We start from the raw sequence: 23,298 nt of genomic DNA, 5'->3' as shown, positions 1-23,298 counted from the left end.
TATGTAAGTTGGCTATAGCCATATACGTAAAGAATAAATGACTTAGAATCCTAAACTAAAGTCAAATAAGTTAACAATCGCATTTGATAATATTCTCGAAAAAACTCTAGTTTCAAGTTATACTTAGAATACTTAGGGGACGTTTGGGGATAGTTGATTTATGGAAGAATTAGTGTTATGATAGTGTGTATTTGTAAAAAGGATTATGATGAGTAGTGTTATGATGGCATCCATTTTGGAGAAATATTATTATAGTAGTGTTAGAAGGATTGAGGAAGGAGTGAGAAGAATTGAAGAAGGATTTGAAGGTAGAAAAGAGAGAAAAGAAGATGGAGGAAGGAGCGAGAAGGTTTTCCATAATCCTTCCCGTAAATGTGGAGTGGGTTAACGGTCCACTCTCCAATTGTGATAGGGCCAAATTTGTTACTCCTGGATAAAGTAGTGGTAGAGTAGATTAAAAAACTGATAACTGATACAACTAGAGAAATCATGGTTAAAAAAAGAGGTTTACTTGTGCTTGGTTAAAAAAAGTGTGAAAGGGACTAGGAAAGATATTTCACATAAAACAATCATTCGTGTTTTTGGAGGCATCCTAATTTAATTCCCTTTTATTTCCACATTAAAATTATCATAAATGATTTAGATATCATGTGACATTGTGGCTTAAAACGGAGCCCATTTGGCATTAAATAATAGCAAAGAACACGAAGAAATGCATACCTTCAAGTTTCCACATCACTCGTTGATTGCCAACTCTGTTTTTGCCTCCTCCTTCTCTTCTTCCCAATAATTCAATATTCACCATTTTTTCTCCTTCTCTTTGTCCTCTTTCTAATCACCAAAATGACCCGTTTCTTCTGCCTTGATTGATCAAGCTACCCACTCACTGTTTCTTCTCTTCTTGTTGTGTTGTTGGGTGGTGGGTTTGAGCTGATTGGTCGATTTTTCATGGGCATTAACTTTGTACCTTCTTTCCACCTTCCTTCCTTCCTGGTTCTTCATCATCAATGGCGGATTATTCCCTCTTCTCCTCGTTTTTGAGTCTCCATAGATTGCCTATTACTCGATTTGATCTTTTGCTTATCTTACTTCATTCCCTTTTATAGCTTTTGCCTCTTTCACCGGGTTTTCCGGTTTCTCTCTGTCTACCGTTCAGTTCCCGAGATTTTTTTAGAGTTAACGAAGCGAACCTCGGTACTTCCCTTTAAACCTTTTTTTTTCTGTTGCTATATGCGGAATTTAATTTAATATTGTCGTAATCTTGATTACTGTACTTGGGGTTTTAATTTTTTTTTTTTTAAATTCAATAATTCTGTGGGATCTGAAATCGTAGAAGATGTAAAGAATCTTTGCATTTCTTTTCGTTTTGTGGTTCTGGAATCGTTTGGGAAGCTAATAGTGTAGTTCTTTTTAATCTTGGATTTTCTGGAACATGGTATTCTGCATGTCCTGTTGATAGTTCTTTAAGGATATTTGTGTTGAAGATCGATCTGATAAGATTGGTTTCTTTTGATTTTGGTTGGGTTTATTGCAGAGAGGTGAAGAGTTATCATGGCATCTGTGTTTCTGTATCATGTGGTTGGGGATCTGACAGTAGGAAAGCCAGAGATGACGGAGTTTTATGAGACGGAGACGATTGAAACAGCGATTAGGGTGATCGGAGAGTCGACGGAGTGTGGGATACCAATTTGGAAGAGGAAAACTCATGTGGGAATTATTGAGAATGCTGAAATGAAACAGCAGAGATTTGTGGGAATTCTCTCTTCTTTGGATATTGTTGCATTTTTGGCTCGAGCCGAGAATCTAGAGGATCAAGAAAGGGCAATGAAGGCCCCGGTTTCGGAGGCTGTTGTTGCCAATTATTCATTGTTGAGGCAGGTGGATCCTGCAACAAGGTTAGCCTCTTTGCTTCAGTTTTGGCTTTATATGTTCCTAGTTTCATTTGTTAATGGCTCTGGTGTTCTGTTTTGCTCTAATTCTAATAGATCATCTGATTGAAATTAAGAGGTTGGTTCTTTGTTTGGTTGATGGATTTTTGTAGTTTGTCTAATCTGAAAGCACTTTTAAGTGTTTCTACTGGATGATTCCAAAAGTAGTCTATACTGTTTCTTTTTTCCTTTCTTTTTCCCAGAATTTTGATCCTATTCCAATCAATATGCTTTACTTCAACTATTTTTCTGTGTTATGGGCCTCATACGTTATGATTGTTTAACAAAAAGTTCTGTTTGCAAAGTGCAGATTTACTCTTTTTCTGTTCTTTTTCTTCTTCTTTATCTTATACTTCTTAGAGTCTTTTCATTCATGGCTATATTCTCCCCTTCCCCTCCCTTCTTATCTAGCTGATAGGTTTGAGCTTATAGTTTTTAACTGTAAATGGTATGAGTTATAACTTTATCTTGTGATATATTACTGTTAGATTTGTCCGATTTGGACAGTTTGGTAGATTGAGCAGTTGGCCTTTTCTGTTTTCCCGTCAGCAAATATTTTATTAACGAAGAAGAGAACACACACACATACAAACGTACTAGCTAGACTGAAAAGAAGGAGATTGATTCATTTATCTAGAAACATAAACACTTTTCATGAAATATGAAAGGATCAAGAAAAAAGATGCAGGATAAATCTAAGAACAACGAGAAAACTACCAGACCAGTACCATGCAAGATCTCTGGAAATTGAATAAATGTAGCAATAAAGACAGACTGACTTTATGCTTCCCAGAACCATTTATGATGGCTGTGTCTAGTTGGGTCGTGGTGCTATCAATCTTTTAGGATACCTTTTGGCTTCAGTCTAAACTCTTTGCCTCTTTGTTTTTATAGATATTCAGGTTTGTATGATAACTCCACTTTGAGTATGTAATTCACTTTTTTGGTTGAGTGAAGTTACGGTAGAAAAATCTATAAAGGAAGAACAATCGATTGCACTTGGTGCAAAAGCACTTTAGTATGATTCTTTACTTAAAACCACTTTAGTATGGTTCTTTACTTCTTACTTGCATCTGATCTTTTCACAAATGCAACCCAATTAACGAAGAACAGCCTCTAGACTCAAAAGTAAGTAGCATAATCATGCTTCAATATCAAATGATGCTATGGTCAACTGATGTAGTGAGAAATATGGTAATGCTTCTGAAGTCACTGTGGTTTAGCTGGTCTCATATGCTTTTGACTCAAAAAACTAGAGTAGTCGTCTGTAAAGTAAGAGTTTATTTGATAACATTTTTGTTTTAGATTTTTTGTTTCTTAAAATTTAGCTTTATTCGTTCCTTTTAGGTTCTCACTTTATAAGATACATTTGAAAAACTAGTCATATTATAGAAACAAAAAATAAATCAAAATAGGGTTTCAAAACTAATTTTATTTAATTTTAAACAAATTCAATTAGAATTTATAATGTGACATAAGATAGACTGAATAAAATACCAGTAAGTAAGCACGGAAACCCCCCAAAGTAAAGATCTTATTGAAAGGGTTCCAACTCCGAATGAATGTACTCACTTAATGCCTGCTCCAAGGGTGAATTTTAATCAGCAATTCGGACAGTTGGGAAGTGGCTAAACTGTAAAAAGGTGTTGCTTTAGATTCTATATGTTTTTCAGTAGCATGATTACCTTTTGAAGGGCACTTTATATCTTCACATTTATGCAAATTAGCTTTTGTCTGAATAAATGACAGGAACCATTATTTTGGGGATTTCCAGTTTGGACTCTCTTGTGGTTCTTTTGATGGATATACATCTCTATTTCTTAATTAGGAAAGAAAAAAGGTTTTCTAGCTTATACTCTATTTGTGGTATTTTCAGACTCATGAAGGAAAAAATAATATACCTTCTTGCGATATGTGTAGCAGGCTTTGGTTTGCTTGTCTTCATGCTATTTTATTGCAGGAGATTGAAAGACGTGTAAGAAAGTTGTGGTCCTTTAGTCTTTTGTAGTTTTCCTTTAGACTTTATTTTGCTTCATTGAACCCTTTCTTGTTTTTTTCTTCTTTTAAAGATGTTAAACAAATTTAATTGATGGATTAAATAACAAGAGTTTATTAAGCTCTCAACACCAAAAGTTGAATTAAATAAAAGATCTCCAAACGGATGAAAATGTTTACAGCAATAGGAAGCATGAAATAAAGTCATATTTAGTAAGTTTTTAAAAGTAGAGAAAACATCCTTGAAAATCATTGCATTCCTTTCACCCTAGAGATACCAGAAGAATAATTGGTTTAGCCAACTGGATAGTCTATTTTGCAGCGCGGAAAGGATAACCCCAAAAATAAAAGCTGGAATACCGGATATATCAATTTGACAAAACCGTAGACCAACCAAAAGCTTTGAGCAGTTTTCTAATATTGAGGAGGAAAAAGTACAATGAGCAAGGATGCTCCGAGTGAGAAAAACACATCACATAAAGAGGTATTCTCCTCTGTAAACGACCGGTCAGGTGTATTAATACCACTGTGACTAAGGTCAAAAGAAGAAAATTTTAATTCTTAGGTAAGTATTCTTTCATATCACCAAATACAAGTTATTCATATTAGGGGTGTTAAAAAATATGATGACCCAAAAATTCTGATCAACCTATCCCAACCTGTATGGTTTGGGTTGGGTCGTCAACTCATTTGAGTTGGGTTAAGTTAAAAAGATGAAAGTCTTATGGATATTTGTTCATGGGTTCACAAAAAACAACCCAAACCAACCCGAACTGAATTTTTATTAATTTTAAAACATATGTTTTTTTTTTAGTAATGTAACTATATATACATATATTTATCTTGTTTCAGTTTAAGTTTACGTTTTTTTGGATAATTTATTCTCCAACAAAACAACTACTAAAAACAACTTTTTAGACTTTGGAAAGAAGTTTTCTTAGTGTAAATTGAGATTGAGTTGTTTATCTTAATTCAATATCTGAAAATAATTAAATAAGATTTGTACGTGTCAACATTTTTCTTAATTTTAGGGAAAAAGTTTAAATAAGTGATCCGACTAACCCAAAGTTTGAGTTTAAAAAGTGCTTGATCCAACTCGCCCCTTAATTCAAATCAGAATCAATGGCATTATGGCACGACCTGAGTCATTCATGAGAGATTTGTCCATAAATAACTCTAGTGGAGTCCAAGGGCCAAATTCAAGAATCATCCACCGCCCTTAAAATAACTAGTGGAAGTTCTAAGAGGGCATAGGTATCTATGGATTTTTTATGTCAAATGAGATAAGTTGTGATGCACATAATCTCTGTTTAAAAACCCGAAATAAATAAAATAATCCTTTTGTTTCTCTCTATTCATAGCTGACAAATTTTATCAGTCCATTGATCCAGAGGGCTTTGGTCTTGCCTTCGGATCTTGGTTCTGCTAGCTGATGTAATTGGATATCAATCATAGGTTCTTACTCTATCTGTCCTATCTTTTGTTCACTTCTTATTAGAAGTTATCCATTGACTTCAGTTATTACTTCATTTGTGATGATTAGATTAAGAGACCTTAGAAACTACATTAAATATACTTATTTAAAAGAAATTTGTTCTTGTCCTTATTTACTGCGTCGGCATGGCATTCAATTAATTTAACCTCTTGTGCTGTTCTTGTGAAAGATTGATTGACGCATTGGAAATGATGAAGCAAGGCGTGAGGCGTCTTCTAATCCGAAAAAGTGTGGTATGGAAAGGAATGAGCAAACGGTTTTCTATTCTCTATAATGGTAAGTGGTTGAAGAACATTGATAACCCTGGCAATAGCAGCAATAACCTCAATTTAAGTCCTAACCGCCCATCATCGTCTTCCACATCCACCGGTCACGATAAGTTTTGTTGTCTCTCAAGAGAAGACGTCATCCGTTTCCTTATTGGTTGCCTCGGTGCCCTTGCACCTCTCCCTCTTTCCTCCATCTCTACTCTAGGAGCCATCAACCCAAACTACTGCTCAATTGATGCCTCAACCCCTGCGATCGATATTTCTCATAAGCTTCCTGATGATCCTGTTGCAGTTGCTGTTGTAGAAAACATACATGACAATCAATACAGGATAATTGGAGAGATTTCAGCCTCCAAACTCTGGAAATGCAATTACTTGGCTGCTGCTTGGGCTTTAGCCAATCTTTCTGCTGGGCAGTTTGTGATGGGAGTAGAAGACAACATGACCTCACGAATGGTCCCCGATCTATCCGCTAATGGTAACGTTGGTGAGAACGACTCGGCAAATGGTGGTGGAGCAACTCGGGCAAGGAAATTCAGCAGTAGAAGTATTGGATTCAACCCGTTGAGCCCAGCATTCAGGATCAGTCGGAGCATGTACCGGGGAAGAAGTGCTCCCTTGACATGTAAAGTAACAAGTTCATTGGCTGCCGTTATGGCTCAGATGCTTTCCCATAGGGCAAGCCATGTTTGGGTTACTGAGGATGAAAATGATGATATTTTGGTTGGAGTTGTGGGCTATGCCGATATTTTAGCTGCTGTTACTAAGCAGCCTACGTCGTTTATACCGGCTAATCGATCCTTTGAGGCGCTTGGAAATTCTATTCAAAGCTAATATTTTTCTCTCATCAGATTCTACTGCTCTTTGTACTTACTATACTTATATATAGATGTGTATACTGCTCTAAATTTTTTTGACAATTATTGTTAATGGAATTCCTCCTCTCCCACAAAACAACATTTTTTTTTCTTTCATGGATGGAAAAATTCTATTTTTCATTTCATCCCTAAGTTTAAAAGTTACGTATTTAGTTTTTAAGTTTCGAATTTGGTTTTATTTTATTTTAATATTTTAAAATATTTTATATTAAAATATTTTACTTTTATCTTTGCAACTTGAATTTGTTTTGAATTTGGTTTCATTTTATTTTAATACTTTAAAATATTTATTTTTATCTTTGCAACTTGAATTCTATTTCAACGTTAAATACTCAATTTTAGTCATCGCTAAATACTCAATTTCATTCATTTGTGTTGATTTTTATCATTTAATTTAAATTAATTATGAAGTAAAAATTTTAATGTAATTTTAAAGATCACTTGCATCATTAGCACAACAAATTAACTAAATTAGATCCCTGTGACTTAAATGTTTAAATTGCAAAAATGGATTCGATCAGCCCAGCTCAAATTCCTTAATGGGCTTAAAGTAAATAGCCGAAAATGTCCTTCACTTTTTAAAACAATTTGATTGGTTTGTGATTTGCATTGTGATCTGATTACTTTTTATGATTTTTTTTTTTCAATTTTAGTTATCCTTATAAGATAGTCGTTTGATATTGTTATTCGATTGTCATAGTTAGATTTTTTTTTTCAAATGGAAGGAGACAACACTCTTTAAGAATTTTGAATAGAGGTCGATCAAATAGAAATTAGTTAGTACCAATAATGGTAATCAAATATAAATTAGATACCAATCTCATAGTAATCACATCACATCAAATATAAAAATGAAAATTACACAACAATTCGATAGCAACCATACTATAATCTGATATTAGTCATACGTGACAATCAAATAAACTTAATATTTAATGAAAATCACTTGGAAATCAAATATCACAATGATATATTAATCACATGACTATCAAATACAAATAAGCTAACCAATGACATGCCAATCAATTACTTAATATCTAATAAAAATCATGAAAATAAGAATATTTTCTTTTAATAATGTATTTTTAAAAAATAATGTCAAAAATAGGATATAAGACAAACTATTAATAAAAAAATAGGACAATTTGGGCGAAGTCGTGTATCTGGTACACGATTTTGCTTGGAAGTTGTAGACATGACATTTTCCTTTTTAACTTTATTTAATATATATTTTTAATATTTAATATATCGTGGACCCCACACATTTTAAAAATATTTAATATATATATAAATTTAATATTTAATATATTGTGGACTTCCATTTTTTTTAAGATAATTAATATATATATATATATATATATATATATATATATATATAAAATATTCAAATTTTCAATTTTCAATTTTCAAAAATATCTTTCATACTAAATATTTTTCCAAATTCTAATTTCCAATTTTTAAAAATAATTTTTTTATTTAATATATTTCCAAATTTCAAATTCCAATCTTCAATTATTTTGAAAAAGATATATATTAACGAAATAGGTAATTAAATATTTAAATCTCTAAATTTCAATTTTCAAAAATATCTTTCCTTATTTAATATATTTCAAAATTCTAATTTTTAATTTTAAAAAATATCCTAAATATATTAGAACTTGTAGAGATTGGAATTTGAAATTTGAAAAGATATTAGAATTCGTAGATATTAGAATTTGAAATTTGGAAATATATTTAATAAGGAAAAATATTTTTGAAAATTGAAAGTTGGAGATTTAAGTATTTAATAAAATGTTTTGTTAATATATATCTTTTTAAAAAAATTATTGATTGAAATTTGAAATTTGGAAGGATATTAAATAAGAAAATGTATTTTTTAAAATTGAACTTGAAAAAATATTTAATAAGAAAGATATTTTTGAAAATTAAAAATTGAAAAATTGAAAAATTGAAAATTTAATATATATATATATATATATATATATATATATATATTAAATATCTTTAAAAAGTGTGAGGTCCACGATATGTTAAATATTAAAAAAAAAATATATTAAAAAACGTGAAAAAAATATAAGGTCCATGCACTGAAGTCGTGGGAAGAAAAATTGTGTACCATCTATCCTATTTTTTACATTATTTTTTAAAAATATATTATTAAAAAAATTCAAAATTAAATAGAAATAAAACATTATTACATATCAAATACGAATAGGATAATGATCAAATATAAATGACCACACGCTAGATTGAAAATTGCAAAATATTTGAAGTGTTTTAAGATAAAGGGCAATTGTATAATTATGCGTGATGGTATTTAAGTAAATTGCTTATGAGTGGCAATTTTGTAAATTTCACCCTGATGGTCATTTAGGGCATGTTTGGAGCATGGAGTTAGTTATTATAATATGTGCTTATTATAGTTTGTGGGTTATTATAATCCGTGGGTTATTATAATATGTGTTCGGGGTGTAGATTATTATAGTCTGTTTTATTATAATCTGTGTTTGGGGTGTAGATTATTATAGTCTGTGTTATTACAATCTGTGTTTGGGGTGTAGATTATTATAATCTGGAGAATATCAAAAGTGTTTTTTCACTACTCTTTTTTGTCATACACATTTTTTTCCAAAATTATTTTATTCAATCTTGTTAATTATGTAGTTCGTTTAATGAATTTATCTATAATCTCCATAATGTAATTTTTTTCATTTGTTTAGGTGATTGTGTTTGAAATTATGTTGCAGATACATCCCTACAAATCGTCGACAAATTTCAAAATAGATTAATCCCACAAAATTAAATTCCTCTATAATATGTTCTTAGTGAAATATAAATATATAAAGTTCCATAACATTTGTAATTAAAACTTAGATCAATACAAACCAAGATCATGAGTTCATAAAATAAAAGTACAAAGTCATAAAATAGTTAGTTTGGTTAAACAATATTTTGCAAGAGAATATTGCAATACTCCAATTTAAGTTCTGTTGGAATCGACAAGAATCCCTCAATGGCCTCCAAACTACGGAATAGGATTTGCATAAGCTTTGCCCTATCTTGGCTTCGTAGTTTAGGGATATCTTGCAGTTGTTTCACAACTTGAGCACGCATTTCGACCTCCATTGCACTCTTCTCTTTTGGCCAATCTGCAATTGCCTTTAATTGCTCATTTCCAAATTCCATTACACTCCTGATCACCTCTACCGTTTCATAACGTTCGCTACCTCGTTTCCTCTTACTTACACTTGAACAATTTCTTCTCTCACTTGCTTGACCTGCACGTATTCCAAACATCTCATCTGGTGACATATGCACTCCTTGGCTATACATCGTCGGGATGTCTTCATCATGTGAATCACCAAGGGGAATTGTGTCATTAAACATGTTCGACACATTAGATCTTACATTAGGAAAGGTCTCTGAACGTGCTCCCGTTGTCCGATCTTTGCCAAAGACATAGGACAGATCATCATAATATGGAAATGATTTGTGTAGAAGGCCTTTGGCTGCAGGATGACTCTGTACAAATGTAATTTAGGGAGATTAGTTGATGATTGTGATTATAAAAAATACGTATAATTGCATTCTGAAATTAATACCTTAATCCAACTATCAAACAAATCCCGTTCTGCGATGATGCATTGGAATTCTTCATTCCATCCAAAGCCACTACATGATGGCCCCCTCATTTCTGCAATTGCATGGTAGGTTTTTTTAAGAGATTTCACGCGACAATCTATTGTCGGTGATCCTTGGATATTAGTGCCGGGCAACTTCTCTGCCATCATTCGTTGCAATTGGGCCAGGTACCCAGGTCGAAATGTCCTATTATCGGACCTCCATCCCCCAGATGAAACCAATTCCACTAAGCACTCAACAAGTTTTGCTTCTTCCTCTTTAGTCCATGTATGTTTCGGTGCTCGTGACGAACTTGCCATTCTATCGTATATATTAGCAGCATTTAACAAGAGGTGTTAATATTCAACATAATTAATTGTAGACAATCGAAATTACATATTTAGTAAATATGACAAGAAGGACATGCATTAAGAGTGTTTGTAGTGCATACATTTCACGACATATTAGCAGTTTAGAACAAAATGACAAAATAATTTGAAGCGTTGACAGTAATTTGAAAAGTATTAAGGCACTACTGGTCACGTAACTCCCAATCACTGAACATCGTATGAGCCAATTGATCCCTCAATTCACTCCATTCGTTTGAAGCCTCAATGTAATTAATCTCGTCACCTCCAGTTGTTGCGTATGTTGAATCACCCTCATCCAAATCATCGATTATTTCACTGTTAGTCATTTCTCTATTGATAAGATTATGTAGCAGACAACACGCCATGATTGTTCGACATTGGACATCGACTGGGTAGTATGACTTTCCTCTTAAAATTGTCCAGCAACCTTTCAACAACCCAAATGCTCTTTCGATGACATTCCGTGCCGACAAATGTTTCATGTTGAAGAACTCTCGAGCTGTTGTTGGTGCATTACTTTCTCCACGCCACTCTGAAAGATGATATCTTTCTCCCCTATATGGCGCCAAAAAACCCTCAGCATTTGGGTACCCAACATCACATAGATAATAATACCCTGTTCAGATCTCCACTATTTCAATTCTCGTCCTATGAATATAAAGATTATAAAGAGATAAAACATCTACGTATTTACCCTTCGGAACCTTTAGTCTGTTATGTCTTGATATTGCATCTCTAAGAATTCTGGAATCAGCGGCTGATCCTTCCCATCCGGATAAAACAAACACGAAATCACCTTTTGTATCACAAGCACCAAGTACATTTGTCGCAACTTCACCCTTCCGTGTCTTGTACCTTGGACGATCGATTGCACTGACATTCACCTTAATGTATGTGCCATCTAACGCACCAAGACAATTCTACGGTATAATAACATCAACAAGTATGAAATAGCCATCTAACGCATATTGTTTGGTAGGTCTAACTAGAATCCAGACAATTGGTACTTACCTCAAACCATTTCCATCTTGGATCGGTGCACGAGTTTGTTACTGGCTGAGGTTTTTTCAACAACTCATCGTGTAACCGCAAAATCGCTAACAAGACAATGTTGAAATGTCTAGAAACAGTCTCACCAGACCGTGCAAATTCCTTTTGTATCATTCGATTCTTCACGTCATGAGCTAATATATGCAGGAACATGGCAACCATCTCCTCTACATCTATAACTTCTGTTCCGACTAATCCAGCACTCGTTCTTAGTAAATGACATAAAATGGCAAAACACCTTCTATCCATTCGTGTACTTTGACGACAACAAAGATCTGACTTATGGATTAGTCGAAAATATGCTAATTGTCTAATACGATGTCTACTATCAAATGATGTATGTTTTATCCTCTTATGATCATTTAGTAATAATTCTAGTGTCAGAAGTAACTGACGTTGGGACGTTGTAAATACTGTAAGTATCATAACTAACTCTTGTGGATCCATTATGTGATGACAACTGATGACCTGAACAATTCATATTGTTTGTTTAGAGTTAATACACTGTTAATAAAAATGTAAACCATTTAAAAATGGTTTCTAATGTAAAAATGGTTTGAATAAAATGGTTTGAATTATTAACGAAAAAAGTGTAAAAATAAAATGCGTTTTATTTAAACCATTTTAATAAAAAAAAAATTATCTAATTTTTTGAAGTGTTTAAAATGGTTTCTATTGGTTTAATTTTTTTTTCAAAATAATTTATTTTCAACTTAAATAACACGATCTTTAGCAAATTGAATAAATATTTGATGATCGATGTATTTTACTATTACTTGAAAAGTAACCAAGATATTTATTAGATTGAGTATTATGAAAGTTATATGGATTGAACTTCGGTTAGACGTATGATGAACTAATTGTTTATGTATTTAATACCATCTTAAATTTGAATTAGGGTTTTAGCTTTTATATATATAATTTAACAAATGCTACTATTTGCACTTTTAAAATTGTTTATATAATTAAAATCTGTGAAAAATTTTAGTGAAAAATTTTAGTAAAAAATATTCCTTTTAAGATTTAATCGTGTTACAATTGACCAAAAATCTTTTATTCATCAACTTATTTTAAAATTTTTGAAACATAATTAGTTCCATCTTTATGGTCCTATTTCAAAATAATTTATGTTCAGCCTCCATATTTTGACCCTTCCACTTTTTTGGATTACTCCTATACTTTTGTGTATAATTGAATTAATGTTCTTAAACGTGTACTAAAGTAATTAATACTCACTATTGTGTGATATGTTTTCAATGCTCTTTTTTAAATTCAATAAATTTCCAAAACATATTTAAGACATGGTAACATTCCATAAAATCTACTAATATATTTGCAAAATATGGCAACAATTCCAAAATAAGCAATACATACGTGAATATTTAAAGTCAATAAATATCAACAGTAGCAGTCATCATAAATATAAAATGATGTAATTACATGTCTTCCAACAAGATTGAACCATCTGAAAATTAACTATTATAACATGCTATTGACAAACTAATGATGGGGAAAAATTATTCCAACCATGTAGAACATTGGTGTACGAACCTCGAATACTGAACTCTTGCTCTTCACCAACCTAAAAAAATGTCAAAAAGACAAATGTTAGCCACGAAATTCATTGAAAAATTGCAATACACATTAACAATATTAGAAAAGTATAAGGAAGGATGACATACCAATACTTTTTAATCCAACGTACACCCGTTTCAAGTTAAAAAAAACAGTATAATAAAAAGTTATTTGAATAAATGTAAGACAGTGTATGTAAGGTAAAAAAAAATTAATTGGACAAGCCTCAGAGGTAAGAAATTCATTAGATTAGTTGAACTTGAATTTCTTGTATAATTGACAGCATTTTGAGTATGAATCAAGTGGAAATAAAACATGCAAAACAGAGAGAAATATGTTTTATATACAAATATAACAAACATAATAGATAGAGAGTAAATATAGAACATGAGTATATACAAAAGAATTTGTCAAGTCTTAATCAGTGGCGTACAATTGCAAGGAATGATCAGAAAACAAAGAGGCATAAAGACCAAATGCATAACAAAGAATGACAAAAAAGTTGCCAAACAATTGGAGAGCAAACATAAGTGGAAAACAAAGAAGCCTACCAAGGAATGATAAGAAAACAGATATGGGATGAGGTTGAATAATACTTGAGTTAAATTGAGACCATTTATAATGGTTGGGTGAAGAAGTTTATGATGTTTTAAAAAAAAGAACCAAATAAAAAGGACATATCAGATCTGCAAGATGTTGACCATGAAGTACATGAGAAGATGTTGAAAATTATTTTAGTGCAATAGTGACTTAGCAGAGAATCAAAACAGTAAAAAAAAAATCCATGAAAACAGGGATATGTTTTAACCCAACCCTAACATCAGTCAAGATATTATCCCAAAAACAAGGGATATGGCAATATGATGTAATGAACCTAATTCATAGTAAGTAGTTCATACAGCAGTTCAAGGGTTACATATAAAACAGAATGAAATAGAAGCCTAATGATCACAGAAAAGCAAGGAAAATATTTCAACCTCAGATGTTCAAATAATAGGAAAAATAGAGACCAATTCAATACAACAAATTGGTGAAAATTAATTACAATAGAAGAGCAATTCAATACAACAGATGAATTACATGGTGAAGAATGACAAAACAGAATCAAATTATGAAGGATAGGAGGCCATCCCTAGCTTAGGAGTTGACTTAGGCTCTACCGCTTTCTTCTTCTTCGGTATGAATACCGATCATGCTGTATGCGGGGATGTGATCTGATCCTGTATTTGACAGTATGAAAAGGGAGGAGCCCCTAGGTAAAGGGGAATTCTTCGGATAAAGTCAAGGGGGAGGATTCCCCACAGGATAAAGAAGGAAGACAGCCAGCAAGTTTGAAGGTTGAATCCGAGTCAATGAATCGAGAAGAAGGCAAAGCCGACTCTCGGACCCTAAATGAAATAAAGGGTACCACGAACTCAGGGTAAGGCAAAGCCGGAAGGAAGACAAAAGAGAAAGCAGATAGGATCCGATCTCCGATCTCCTCGGATCTACCACGAACTACGATAAGGGAAAGCCGGCCGGCCAGAAGGAAGACAAAAGGGAAAGCGGATACCGATCCGAAGAAAGTGGCCTATCAACTAGCTCTTTCTTCTTCTTCGCTAGGCTTGATCTTTCTTCCTTTTTGTTCTTCTAGGACCAATTCGCAGAGCATTCCTTTACCGCTACCTGGGGTTCTAACCGAAATCAAGAGTCCGACTATCCACTGAAGAAAGTAGGCAAGGAAGAAATATGCTCTTTCTTCCCTCTTCTCTCTGTATGGTCGGTAGCCGAGGAAGGAGGGCTGCTTGAGTTTTTTGCTTCATGGAAGTGGTCGAATCTTTTATCTGATGTTTCTCCTAATTATAAGTCGACTTCTCTTTCTCTTAAATAAGTAAAGAAATCTTTGCTTCTCCGTCAAAACCGTCCGAAGGCTCGACTGAATCAATGAACAAAGGCTGTGACCCGTTAGCCCATAAGTCAGTACTGTGACGAAGCGGCTCTTGCTCACCCGACACGATCGTACGAGGGACCATCCGCCATCTGGTGTAGAAGCTGAGGAGGAAGGCAAGGATAGGTCGAGGAAAGGAAAGATCTCGAAGCAGGCAGGCAGGTTCCGAACATCATGAGTTCGATCGGGTGGAGGGCTAGGAGCTGCGGGCAGAAGCTTCTGTCCTGAGTCGGGGAAGGCCTTATGGAATTGCACATAAGAGTGGGATGACTCTTTCCGTCTGAAAGAAGAAAGAAGCAAGGGCTCCAACTCTCTCTCTCCTTTGGGCGTAGAAGGATAGGCGAACCTTCCAAACCCTTAACAAATGCAAGACGGACAAAGAACCTCCTCACCCACGGTTTTGATCCTTTAGAAAGAGTATGAAAAAGATTGATCCGATCCTGAGTAAAGAGATCATGAAAGAGAGAATGAAGAGAGAATAGTGATTCCCACTAAAAGGAAGAAAAAGAAGAAAAGCCTATCCTCTTTCAAGAAAGGAAACTGCCGAAAGAGATAGAAGCCTAATGATCACAGAAAAGCAAGCAAAATAATTCAACCTTAGATGTTCAAATAATAGGAAAAACAGAGACCAATTCAATACAACAGATTGGTGAAAATGAATTACAATACAAGACCCTTGAATCATAAATATAATTGGCCACCAATCGGCTTTAAGAACATACAAAGAACAATATAAATGTGTAAAACAAATAAAGGTCATCATCGGCTTCAAGAACATACAAAGAATCACAAAATTGCATGAATAAATCAGAAAAAAAAGGGACCTCATCATCGGCTTTTCTAAAATAAGAAAGAGAAGTGATACAAACCGTGAAGGGATGGGAAATCTCATCCCTACCATGCTCTCTTCAAACCCTAACCACGCTCATATCCTCGAAAAACCCCTACCAAGCTCCAAAAAAATTCCACAAACCCTAACAACTAAGTTATGTTGGATCCGTGAATCACTACAACCGAACGATGGCCAAAAGGAAATTATTTTGGGTACAAGATTGGAGCGGAACGGGGGAAGAATGAGTGGCAAGGTGAAGAATGAGCGGCAAGGAAAAAAGAATGAGCGGCAAGGGAATCACAGAACAATAACAAAAAAAAAAAAAAAAAAAAAACGATTTGGAAGAAGGGAGACGAAGTTGATCATAGAGAAGGAGACAAAGTGGATCGTGAAAGACGAAGTGCGGTGGGGTTGAGAGGGATTGAGGAACAGAACGAAAACAAAGGATTAGAGGAAGTGGCTTCAACATCGTGGAGAAGAGAACAGTGAAGGATTAAGGTTATTTTTGGTTATTGTATAATCCATGGCCCAAACATTATAGCCCACTCCACCTCACCTCACTCCGTGGGCCAAACAGGCTCTTAGGATCTTCAAATATAAAAAAAGAAGCTGCTGCAACACGATAGACAAATAAAAGCAAATTTATGCAGATTTTTGGAGGAGATTTTGAAGTTGCCACCATTGGTATTTTCTATTAGGCTTCGGGGTAGACTTCTAGATGGCAATGAGTCTTCCCTTGAGTCGTTGGAATTCTCAATTTCGACTTGATTTTCCACCAACTATGAAAAATTAAAAATCTAACCAAATCTCAAATTCACAGTGGATGGAACGAGGAAGACAGAGAAAGTGAAACTTGAATTCCCACAAAATCAACTTGAAATTCAACTAATTTTTGCATAGACTAAAAAGGATGAATAGAGATTTCAACTGGTTGTCGCAAGAGGAAGAAAAGGGAAAGTATATGTATTTTGGGACTATTTACGGTAGTTTTATAATTTAAAAATATATTAATAAAATAATGTGATTTACAATATTTATGTATTTTTGCCATATTGAAAAGGATGGTGATATGGATGCTAATCTATTAAATCATTTTTGCTATTTGATGTAATTCCCTTTAAATTTAATTTAGAGAATCATAAAAGAATGATTAATATCAATATGAGCTCAATTCAATTGACACCTGTACGTACATGAGAACGAAAGGTCTTAAATTCAAATTCCTCACCTTTAATAAATATACAAAATGTTATAAAACACAAAATTTTATCGGAGAATCAAACAATTGCATGGTTGTACATATGTAAGTGCATGAAAATTCTTTTCTTAATATGCACTAGAATCAATCACCAAAACATACCGAAAACTCGTCTCCAAACAATCTCACAAAATGGTACAAAAGACTCCCTATGGGTATGAGAATTCCTTCTTAATTGCACTAGAATCAATCACTGAAACATGTTGAAAACTCTTCTCCAAAAGATCTCAAAAACTGGTACAAAAGTTTTCAAATGTGTAACCCTAATACCAAAATGAAACCGCCATCTACAGCCATGACATATAAGAACAAGCGAATCAAATTCCGCAAGCTCCATGACCAATTTAGAGAAGAAAAGAATCCTTCAAAATAAAACACCAAGAATTTTCCACATAAAGAATATATTCTGCCACAAACAATATTTCAAGAAACATATCGAAGAACTACTCAAAGGATATAAGATGAAAGACATTTGAGAGACAACAACTATAACAAACTTAAGAAAAGAGTCCGTACAATAAATGACCTAAAAATTAAGGAAAAAAAATATCAAATGACCTTGTTTTTGAGAAAATGTCGAATAATTTTTTATTGATGTCAAATTCAAAGGAAAATACAAAAATCGACTTACACACACGTAAAAAAGTAGCCTCAACTCTCACTCATCTCGCTTGATGTTACTCTAGCTGAATCTTATTTTTCTCACTTTCTCTTGTGCAAAAACAATGTTGCTCTCCCTCAAACTCTGTGTTTTGCGTGGTGTCCCTAGTGTCGCTCTCACTTAAACTTGGTGTATCGCTTGGTATCTCTTGTGTTGATAGTGTCACTCGCTCGCTTGGTGTCGCTAGTGTTGATGGTTTCAGTGATCTCGTGCCAAAAATTGGGTGTCATTGATGGTCGGTGTTGGTGCTGCTGTAGATGTCGCTAATGTCGCTCGATTCAATCGCTAGGGTCGTATGGATGGTTTTGAAGAAGCCATGGTAAAGAATTAGAGGAATCACTCCGAAGAACTCAAAGAAGAAGTAGACAAAGAAAAGAAGATAAGCGTCGACAAAGGAAAAAAAGGAGAAAAATACCTAGATCCATGAACGGGCGTAATAGTGTAATTTCATGACCATCATTACATCAACAGAGAGGTGTTTAACATTTTGTTTTTCAAAAAATGGATAATTTAACATTTTGGACCAAATAGGGATGTTCTATAGGGTTAGTAAAAAAAATACAATGGGTATAGATTAGGTGGAAGTTGTTTGAATGGCCGTTATGTGTTAAGAAATAAAGTTAGAGTGCAGGTAAGATAATTCCAAAAATCACATTAGTGTATGATGACAAAATGGACAAGTGTATTCATTGCCACCATAAAGTCTCTTACTCAGAATCTGTTTGTTCTTAATGGCTTCTTTCTTATTCGTAACCTAATATGTGTATGCACTCATATCACATTCCATTTCTGATGTGCTTTTTCTTTGTTGAGTGATCCCGTTTATGACATTTTTAAATCATAATAAGCCAAATAAACAAACACATTAAAAAAAAAAACAAAAAACAAATCCACATCCTTTTATTTATTTCATTCCACTCACATCCATCAATTGACATGAAATATTTATTGTAAATCAAAAGATTACAAGTTTAATTTTTTCAGTTTACATGTTTGAATTAAAAAAAAAGTATATATCTTATTTTATTCTTGTTCCTGTGCGTTAAAAAATATAATCATATTGTTTTACGTTAATTTTCATAAATATAACAAAATATCAAAATATGTATGATCCATATAATAAAATAAAAAAACCCATGAAATTGGTAATCTTTTTGTAAATTCCAGATTTGTCATTTATATTTTGGATGATTTGTCACTTTTCTTTCTTCTTATTCTTTACGATTTATTCATCTTTTCTTCCAGATTTCTTCAACTCTTTCTTCTTCTATTTTTATTTTTATCTCAAATTTCTTCACCTCCTCTCTTCAACTTCTTTTGTGTAAATAAATATATATTTCTTCCAAGATTTTATTTCTTCTATTTTTATTCATCTTCCTTTTCTTTCTTTCTTTCTTTCTTTCTTTCTTTCTTTCTTCACACTACTACAAAAACTGACTCTCTTGACGGTTTTAAACTGTCAAGAATGAGTATTCTTGACGGTTTCAAAACCATCATTGAATCCAGTGTCAAGAAAGACCATTTTCTTGATGGTTTTAAAAAGTGTCAAGAATTGGTATCGTTGATATTTTTTAACCGTCAAGTATTCAATTTTTCATGACAGTTGAGAACCGTCAAGAGAATACGTTTTTATGATCATTTAGAACCGTCAAGAATGAGATGATGAAGCCCGAAAACCGTCAAGAATACGAATATTCATGACATTTTAAAACCGTCAAGAGTGCATTTTTCATGACATTTTAAAACGGTCAAGAGTGCATTTTTCATGACATTTAGAAACCGTAAAGAGTTCATTTTTCATGACATTTAATAATCGTCAAGAGTACTCTTTTTCATGACATTTGAGAACCGTCAAGAGTGCTTTTTAATGACATTTTAGAACCGTCAAGAATATTGTTATTTATGACATTTGCAAACCATCAAGAAATGTATTGTTAATGACATTTCAAAACCGTCAAGCAATTTTTCATTTTTTTTAATTGTAATTTATTTTATATTATTCTTCTTGTATTATACTCTCATTGGTCCAAAAATTCAACTACATATAAACGACAAATATACATCAAATGACAACTAAACATCATCCATTCAATATCATTTCCAAAACTTTGCATCATATTCATATATCATTTACAAAACCAATATATATATAAAGAATTTCAACAGATTTCCATGAATTTAACTAAACATCATCTAATTAACTAACCTAGCCCAAAAGTATATCATCCCTATACATAAACTTTCATAATGGCAACCCCCTACATATGAACAATTCATCTATCAACAAGTCACCTAAACTGTAATCCTCTACAAAGTCTCAAAAAGTATATCAATCAACCCCTCCCCTCCATATGAACATTTCAAAAAATAAGCCACAAAAAATAAAGTTAATTTTCTTTTTCAGAGATGACAAATAAGTCCTAGATCATATGTACGAACCCAAAAACTCTACCAACTCAACCCGCACCTCATCTAACTCGGCTTGTGAGTATGATTTTCGTGTATCAATCTGTAGACATGCAAAATAAATGAATTAGTATTCATGAAAATTATTATACGTACAAAAGAAATAGTTTGATATATAACATACCGAATCCGAGATGACAATGCTTCCCCTATTTACAATTTCTCTCATATACTTCATGACTTAGTATCCACACGTAGTGCTCCCGACTTGTAGTGGACACTATAAAAACAATAGATTAGAATAACGGACTAGTCTTAATTGCTAGTAATCTACAAAATACAATTGAATTTAAATATTTATACTTGCCTTTACTGTTCGCCATAAAGTTTGTTTCCTGTTTTTATTAATGTTCTTTTGCGAGTGAAATATCGCTATTGCTCTGTTTTGCCAAGATAAGATTGCACATATCTTAGAATATTGTACATGCATTAGAATTAACAACACTACATGATATAAAAGATTAAACTTACGTGTCGGTTACATATCTTGTAGTTGCTTTTGATGTCGTCCTTAGCGAGTCAAGGTAAAACACTGTATCCTCATACGCATTTATAGCAAGCAGTGCCCAATGACCCCTAATTATACAAAAGTGTAAGTACTATTTTATTGTCAATGCAACCAATACCCTAACTAAACTTACCCGGGATTAAAAGGAGCAAGAACTACTTGGTCGGGTTTTGACACCATCAATCTACTACACAAGTTTCGAATTCGAGATTCTTGTGTGTTTCCAGAAGAGATTAGGGACGGATCTACGAAGACATACTGCATATTTTCTTTCGAACCACTAACAGTTGAATACAAGTACCTACAAAATATATAAACTCGTAAAGGAGATACCTAAATTTAGATGCAAGGAATGAAATTGACTTACATCATATAGGTCACCAATGTAAACGTTTTCACTTCGTTCATGTTACAAAGATCAACGATATCCTCTTGAAGCACATAAGTATTTCGACTAATGCCAAAAAGGTCAGCGAGTAGTGAAAAAGTGATGCTGGAATCTTTCTCCATTACCTTCTCAACATATTTGAGAATCGACTTCAACGCTAATGGCAAAGTTGATGTCGATTCACATACAACTTCTTTTTCTGTAGGCATTTTTATTAAGTCCCTCTTCTAATTCAATAACATCCAAATTTAGTAAGACGTACAATATTAGACATTTGAGTTTAGTAGTGGATTACATACCTTCAAGACGTCCAACTCTGGTTCATTCATCTTCATCACCTCCTTCCCTTTCTTTTCCTTCTGTTTTGGTTTGTCCAACCATTCCACTTCTATTCTCTTATCCTTCTCTTCAATCCCCTCTAACCCTATTAACCTTGAACAACTCCCGTGTGCAGACAATGGTGTAGATAAGTTTGAGCGAATTTGTGCCTCTAATTCACTAACTCGCCTACGGAGTTCTTCATTCTCAACTAGAATGTTCACCTCATCTTTTGATGTTTTCTTAACTGAATGAAAGTACGTTGTTGGAGTAACGTATCCACCAACCCCACGCACACGACCATTGTGCTCTTTTGTACCCAATGCTTGGGTTAATACATCATTCAAACACTGTCTATTCACAGACGATGAATCTGTATTCATTGATATCTCATCCTAAAAAGATAGCAAAATTAATGTAAGTTATAGAAATGATTGCTTATGTAATGGATAATTGAAATGTGTGATTTACATGTAATGACTTACTATTTTATGGACGACTTGCTGAATGTCGTCGTTGTCGTACTGTCCTTGTTTGTTAACTCGAGCTTTCTTCCACATTTTAGCTCAATCAACATAAACTTCATTTGAACCCCCCTTCTTCATTCGAGAACATGGAGTTCAAGTGGTAAACATATTAGCTTGTATTCCATTTTTGGTATAAAGAAAATTTACAAGAAACAAACAACAAACTTACAACTTTTTATGCAACCCTTTACAAGAAACAAACAAACAAACTTACACCACGCAAGCAAAGAGGAGCATTAAACCAGATATCAAACCAAACATCCCAAATTCTATAAGGTTTCTTTGACAACAAAGAAAGAACAAACTACAAAAATGGGAGTTTCCTCCTTAAACATCTAAACATCTTACCATTTCCTCCTTAAGATTGGCATACCCTTTCCTTGAGATTCTATGATTGTATTTGTTCTTCGATCGTCTATCTTGTTGTAATTTTCTTTTTTCCTATATCCAAATGTATTTGTTAATGAGAAAGTAGCAAATATTATTCCGAATGATTTTCATGTATAAAAGTTATTCATACCTGAAAGGTCTCGGATAACCTTGACCTTACAAACTCTTTCCAGTGATTTTTCTCAATGAAGGAATACTTTTTAGGTGGAACTTGAAGCAATTGTAGTTCATCTTTATGCGAGATGATGTATTTCGTTGTTAGCCAATTCTTAAACTGACGAAACGAAATACCTGCAGTTTGGAGAACGTTTTTCCTAGATCTTGGATCAATGACGAATGCATCCTAAATAATTTAAAGTATTTAATCAAGTTTCCATACAACAAGAACATTATCAAATATAATAAGGACATTAAAGTTATATATACCTCAACTGTAGTGAATATCTTATCTTTCAGTTCTGCAGGCACACTTTTTCAAGACATATATGTGATAGGGACATGATAATGAGTTGCAGACCCTATGAAAGACTTTAACTTCGCTCCATTCTCACCAATAGGTGCTCCGTCTTCATTGTACCTCACCACCTTCTTGTCTCCCAAACTTCTAATGCGAGTTACATCAAACATAATAGTAGGTCCTCGTCGTCGCTTCAACTCTTGTGGGGTTTCTTCAACTGTTGCATTCAACTCACCGACACCAACTTCTTCATTAAGATCGTCCATATTATATTATGCGAAGCTGCCAATCAAAATGAAGAAAAAATTAGCATGATATACAAATTTTAAACAATAAATAATGAAATAAGATAAATGAACATAATAAACTTATGGTCTACTTGTT

The 23,298-nt window shown here is 33.3% G+C and overlaps 3 protein-coding genes and 2 long non-coding RNA genes across 6 annotated transcripts; 1 reads left to right on the top strand and 4 right to left on the bottom strand.

Annotated features, from left to right (window-relative positions):
* The first annotated feature begins 584 nt into the window (after positions 1-584).
* On the top strand, positions 585-6,622 carry LOC103485895 (CBS domain-containing protein CBSX6). Of its 2 annotated transcripts, XM_051085441.1 has the most exons (4): positions 585-1,194; positions 1,535-1,895; positions 3,805-3,903; positions 5,588-6,622. In XM_051085441.1, exons 2-4 carry the CDS (start codon positions 1,552-1,554, stop codon positions 6,519-6,521), a joined length of 1,377 nt encoding a protein of 458 aa, XP_050941398.1. In that variant the 5' UTR covers positions 585-1,194; positions 1,535-1,551; the 3' UTR covers positions 6,522-6,622. The 2 variants fall into 2 exon arrangements, with proteins under 2 accessions (XP_050941398.1, XP_008441866.2); XM_008443644.3 differs by lacking the exon at positions 3,805-3,903.
* A 2,766-nt stretch (positions 6,623-9,388) lies between these two features.
* LOC103485953 (uncharacterized) lies at positions 9,389-12,030 on the bottom strand. The gene is made up of 3 exons (XM_008443732.2): positions 11,252-12,030; positions 10,168-11,173; positions 9,389-10,087 (listed from the first exon to the last, which is right to left on the bottom strand). Exons 2-3 carry the CDS (start codon positions 10,504-10,506, stop codon positions 9,506-9,508), a joined length of 921 nt encoding a protein of 306 aa, XP_008441954.2. The 5' UTR covers positions 10,507-11,173; positions 11,252-12,030; the 3' UTR covers positions 9,389-9,505.
* On the bottom strand, positions 10,719-11,856 carry LOC103485952 (protein ALP1-like). The gene is made up of 3 exons (XM_051085343.1): positions 11,569-11,856; positions 11,252-11,477; positions 10,719-11,173 (listed from the first exon to the last, which is right to left on the bottom strand). The coding sequence occupies exons 1-3, from the start codon at positions 11,854-11,856 to the stop codon at positions 10,719-10,721; spliced, it is 969 nt and encodes a 322-aa protein (XP_050941300.1).
* Positions 12,031-17,758: 5,728 nt separating the features above from the next.
* On the bottom strand, positions 17,759-18,445 carry LOC127149625 (uncharacterized). The gene is made up of 2 exons (XR_007821314.1): positions 18,276-18,445; positions 17,759-18,145 (listed from the first exon to the last, which is right to left on the bottom strand). It is a non-coding gene; the product is annotated as an uncharacterized LOC127149625 (long non-coding RNA).
* Positions 18,446-20,664: 2,219 nt separating this feature from the next.
* LOC127149626 (uncharacterized) lies at positions 20,665-21,066 on the bottom strand. The gene is made up of 3 exons (XR_007821315.1): positions 20,968-21,066; positions 20,798-20,902; positions 20,665-20,706 (listed from the first exon to the last, which is right to left on the bottom strand). It is a non-coding gene; the product is annotated as an uncharacterized LOC127149626 (long non-coding RNA).
* Positions 21,067-23,298: the final 2,232 nt, after the last annotated feature.

This window comes from Cucumis melo, chromosome 5 (genome assembly GCF_025177605.1).
Source record: "Cucumis melo cultivar AY chromosome 5, USDA_Cmelo_AY_1.0, whole genome shotgun sequence".
Lineage (NCBI taxonomy): Eukaryota > Viridiplantae > Streptophyta > Magnoliopsida > Cucurbitales > Cucurbitaceae > Cucumis > Cucumis melo.
The sequence above is the reverse complement of the archived record's forward strand: the minus strand, read 5'-3'. Positions and strand labels throughout refer to the sequence as shown.

Coding starts and splice junctions, on each gene's coding strand:
- LOC103485895 (XM_051085441.1), top strand. CDS start 1,552: ATGGCATCTGTGTTTCTGTATCATGTGGTTGGGGATCTGACAGTAGGA. Junction 1,896..3,804: donor CAGGTGGATCCTGCAACAAG/GTTAGCCTCTTT, acceptor TGGTATTTTCAG/ACTCATGAAGGAAAAAATAA. Junction 3,904..5,587: donor TGCAGGAGATTGAAAGACGT/GTAAGAAAGTTG, acceptor TTCTTGTGAAAG/ATTGATTGACGCATTGGAAA.
- LOC103485953 (XM_008443732.2), bottom strand. CDS start 10,506: ATGGCAAGTTCGTCACGAGCACCGAAACATACATGGACTAAAGAGGAA. Junction 10,088..10,167: donor TGTTTGATAGTTGGATTAAG/GTATTAATTTCA, acceptor ACATTTGTACAG/AGTCATCCTGCAGCCAAAGG.
- LOC103485952 (XM_051085343.1), bottom strand. CDS start 11,856: ATGGATAGAAGGTGTTTTGCCATTTTATGTCATTTACTAAGAACGAGT. Junction 11,478..11,568: donor CAAGATGGAAATGGTTTGAG/GTAAGTACCAAT, acceptor ATTATACCGTAG/AATTGTCTTGGTGCGTTAGA. Junction 11,174..11,251: donor CAGACTAAAGGTTCCGAAGG/GTAAATACGTAG, acceptor AGATCTGAACAG/GGTATTATTATCTATGTGAT.